We start from the raw sequence: 5,046 nt of genomic DNA, 5'->3' as shown, positions 1-5,046 counted from the left end.
TAACAAAATCTTGGTATTTGAATAATTATTCATTTTCTGAATAATTTAGACATCGAATATTATTAACAGCGTCAGAAGAACTCATGAGGTTGTGAAAGTCATTTTCCAGTAAGTCGTTGAAGTGTAGACTTCTTCAATATTATAATTAAAATTACAAATAAAGGTTAATCATATTCACAAAAGAATGAATTTCCGCACAGAATATTTTATAAAAATCTAAATAAATTCCACGACAATTGCCTGTGGCTGCTAAAGAAGTCTATTTCCGGTAGTAATTAACACAAGGCAATTAGTGTTAAAAAGTCGCGAGAAAATGGAGTCAGTTCCACTCGGCTTTTTTTTACATTTTTAATTAGTTTTTTTTTTTTTATGCCCAACCTTCCCTGCTCCCTGGAGCGTGAACTTCTTTCTGATATCTGTAATGCTGCAACTTCAACTCTCTCTCTCTCTCTCTCTCTCTCTCTCTCTCTCTCTCTCTCTGGAAAACAGTGGGCATGTCTTCGAGCACTTGTACTTTATCGCTCCCATGAGAATAAAGGAGGCCGCCCTTCCCTATTCTCGCTTCCCTCCAACACAGAATCCTTCGGGGGAGACTGGAGGGAATCCTTCGTCTCTTATTCCTGAAGGACTCCCGATGCCTCCTCCAGGGTGGGTAGGAGGAGACATGTGCTAAAGGAGACACGCCCAAGTGTTTCCTTCATGTGTTTGTGGGAGGGCATAAACGCTGCCTTGCAATTGCTTCCTGTGTTCATGTTGGATGTTAAAATGAAATGCATTTATTCATTGGATTTCAGTGCTTACAAGCATGCAGCCATTGGTAATTGTCGTGGAATTTGTTCTTCAATTTTTGTGTTTTATTCTGATGTCAAGTTTGGTTTTTATTAAAGATTCCGTACGGAAATTTAGTCTTTTGTGAATATGAAATGAGGACCGACAGGGCATTTTGATTTTCATTTTTAGTTTGTTTTAATTTTTATTTTTAATTTTTAATTTAAATTTTTATTGTTATTTTTAATTGTAATTTTTGTTTTTTATTTTGATTTACTTTTTTAATTTTGATTTTTTATTTTAATTTCTATTTTAAATTTTTATTTTTATTTCTAATAACTATGTTATTCATAATTCATAAATCATACCCAATTATATCAGGAATCGCTGCCCTCAGGGGTAGTGCCGTCAGTGCACATTACGTGGTGCACTGTAGGCGTTACTGAAAGGTAGTTTGCAGCGTCCTTTCTTCCCCTATCTCCACCCACTTTCTCTCCTTTTGCTGTACCTCCGTTCATATTCTCTTTCCTCCGTCTTACTCTGCACCCTCTCCTAACAATTGATTCATAGAGAAACTACAAAAGGTTTTCCTCCTGTTGCACCTTTCAATAAACCTTTTTTACTCAATCTCCCTTTCAGCTCTGAATGACCTCATAGGTCCCAGCGCTTGCCTTTGGCCTAAATTCTATAATCTATTCTATTCTTTGTTCCATATTGCTGTCCAACCACTCCAACTCCTTCTTTCACTATCTTCAGCACTGAATGGCCGGAAGTACCCAGTGCGTGGCTTGTAGCCGAATTACCAGTTATCTTAATCAATCAGTGAACCAGGAATCACTGGAATAAATTCCTGAGTCATTTATTCCTACCGGAATCTTCTGACCATGATAAAATTCAACCATCATAACACTCGGGAGTCAATTCCCAGCTGTAATTGTTCCAGAGAATCACCTCTGATGGACGAGGCTGTTTGGAATATACAGCGCCTAAATATCGTCAGTTCAGACATTAATTATTCAATTCGCCTCGTGATAAAAGCTCACTGGAAATATTTCCGGTATTTTATGTTTACGCCTTCCTGCGTCGCATTTGGTTTTGCTGGATTTTGTGAGGAATGCGGATAATGTGTGTCGGTCATTAATATATTTATTTCTCAGTTGCTTTCGTCATATATTTTATATATATATATATATATATATATATATAATAATATATATATATATATATAAATAAAAAAGATAAAATCCACGAAGGAAACGGAAACACTGGAGTGCTGCGAGGCCTTTCGACGCTATGTCCTTTTACTTAGTAGTCAAAACCATGAAGGAAACGTTTTTTCTTGTGGATTTTTATCTTTACTTATATATTCATCTCGTTCCATATTTTCGTGATTCAGTTATACATACATATATATATATATATATATATATATATATATATATATATATATATATATATATACATACATACATACATACATACACATACATATATATATACACACTGTACATATATACATAAATTTATATATGTAGATATGTATACATATATAAATTTGTGTATTTATATATATGTATATATACATATATACATACATAGTATGTATATACATAAATATATATATATATATATATATATATATATATATATATATATATATATATATGTGTGTATGTATATACATAAATATAAATGCATATATATATGTATATATATATTTATGTGTATACATATATATGCATTTATATTTATGTATATACATACATATACATATATAAATTTATGTATATACATACTATGTATATATATACATACATATAAATACATAGTATGTATATACATAAATTTATATATGTATATATATCTACATATATAAGTTTATGTGTATATATACAGTGTATATATATATATAATATGCATGTATGTATGTATGTATGTATGTATGTATATTTTACTTAATGAAAGGAAAGAGGGAAGTTAAATGAAAACAAGAAAACCGACCGCGAAATTATTATAGGAGAGGTACCTTTTCGGATTTTTTTGATCCTGCGTATACACACACATGCGCGCACACATACACATACTCACACACATACACACACACACACACACACATTCACTCACGCTCTAAACATTCACAGCAAGGGAGTCTGGCGTTTCAGAAGGCAAGGAATTTTTTTTTATTGGATCAAAGAAGGAATCTCAGCTTGTCCTGCTGTAGTTCATTAAGAAAATCATCCTTTGGTAATTTGGGTGAGGGCTTTCTTTAAAAATCGCTTCTGTGACGTCACTCCAAATTGATTTCGAGTCTCCCATCCTCTGGACCTTCTACGGAGAATTGAAAAGATACTATTGCTGAATGATAAATTTTTTTTTACCATCTCTAGAGCCTCACTAAGTCACGCTACACTCAATTTTCTTTCCGTCAACAAAGCACCTAATATGGATTTCATCTTTTCTGCATTATTTCCTGCCATGTTGTCCTTTTGCCCCTTCACACACACATACACAAACACACATACATATGCACAAACATACACGCATAAACAAACACACATACATTCGAACACATACACACACCACCTTGGATCATCTTGTGGTTTGTATACCCACAGAGAGGTATGAACTCATCTGTCTGTCTGTCTGTCTGTATATCTTCTTCTTATCTAGCATGATCCAAGCGGAGAGAGAGAGAGAGAGAGAGAGAGAGAGAGAGAGAGAGAGAGAGAGAGAGAGAATAAAAAGTAGTTGGACCTTTCCCTCATGGCTGGAACTCCAAATCCATTATTCTGCTCCGTCAGAATTTCCCCGACCCATTTTCACGGTGTAGTTTCATCTCTCCATCAACGAGTTCACTCTTTTATTTCACAGTGATCCGACAAATGCAGTGGAGTCACTTTTATGCAAATATTCATATTCCGCGCAGTCACTCAATCGCTTTGAATTCAGCTTTGTAGTAGGTCATAGATATTGGAATACTTTTGTGTGTATCCACGAGGCTACGTATAGGTATACGCGATTGAATACAAAACTGAACAAAAGCCAGCGCACATCCTGTGATGAAAGTTAAGAACGAATGCAGCGTTCGAACTACAAGCAGAAATTCTTGGCTTGGGTAGGAGGTGTTTCCTGATACCCAGTAAGCTTAGTTCTTCATTGTACCTGAATTTTTACACCATTTAGACAAGTCGAAATAACTAGGTGACTGGATTTTTTTAATACTAATGGACTGAAGAGTAAGAAAGGAATCATGGAACTGAGGCTTCAAGAACTGTACGTATAACTGTATATGTACATACTTCATACATACATATACATGTATACATATATATTTATATATATATATATATATATATATATATATATATATATATATATATATATATATATATATATAAAGATTATTTTACAAATTTTTTGTAAAAACGTGAAATGCAACACATTTTCAAACCTGTCGATTTTCCCTGAATATTGCACTGAACATTGCATTGGAAATGCTCTCGGTTTTATGGGCATTACTTTTTTTGTTTTAGGGGGTTAGTTGTGGGGGTGAGTCCACTTGAAGTCATTGCTTGGTCTGGCTGCTGAAGAATCAATAATTCAGGGACTTTGTTTCCCATTCCTTTTTCACATTCGCTTTTTTCGGAAATACTTATATATATATATATATATATATATATATATATATATATATATATATATATATATATATATATATATATTTTTTTTTTTTTTTTTTTTTTTTTCTTTTCAAGATTCTCACCTGGCTTACATACTGTATTCCTTGTTCGGGGGTCAAACCCAGCGTCTAGCTCGTGATCAGGGGGCTTACTAATACACCTTAACTACAGTTGCTAGGTCAGGCAGGAAACTTCATAGAAAAATAGTTGGGCTGAGGGCCGTACTTCAACAAGGGACTGTTACAGATAAACACTTAGGTTTACTTTAAATGGAATATATTTACAATTAAACACGTCAATCAGAAGACTGGGAATGATAGGCAGATCCAACAGGGGCTGCCACTTGGTTAGTTACGCTATCGCTGTTCAAAAATTGAATAGTCTATGATTAATCCTCTTGAAAGGGGTACTGAAGAATTGATTGCAGTGGCTTTTCACTGCAAGAAGCACAAGACAAGTCGATGTTTCAACAGCCGATGTACCGTCTGCAATTTGATAATGCCAGCGCTTACACAAGGATAAATATAACGATCTTGGGCGAATCGAGGGTTGCACAGAGGGTGTCAAGATAACTTGATTCTGGTATGATATACTTGCA

General features: G+C 34.1%; 1 protein-coding gene across 1 annotated transcript in view; it reads left to right on the top strand.

Moving 5' to 3' along the window:
- The first annotated feature begins 526 nt into the window (after positions 1–526).
- Positions 527–5,046, top strand: part of LOC136846837 (DNA-directed RNA polymerase II subunit RPB1-like) — a 49,530-nt gene continuing 45,010 nt past the window's right edge. The window contains exon 1 of the mRNA XM_067118105.1: positions 527–648. Coding sequence (XP_066974206.1) covers positions 527–648 — 122 coding nt within the window. The remainder of the gene's footprint in view (positions 649–5,046) is intronic.

Source organism: Macrobrachium rosenbergii, chromosome 15 (genome assembly GCF_040412425.1).
Source record: "Macrobrachium rosenbergii isolate ZJJX-2024 chromosome 15, ASM4041242v1, whole genome shotgun sequence".
NCBI classification, from domain to species: domain Eukaryota; kingdom Metazoa; phylum Arthropoda; class Malacostraca; order Decapoda; family Palaemonidae; genus Macrobrachium; species Macrobrachium rosenbergii.
The sequence above is the reverse complement of the archived record's forward strand: the minus strand, read 5'-3'. Positions and strand labels throughout refer to the sequence as shown.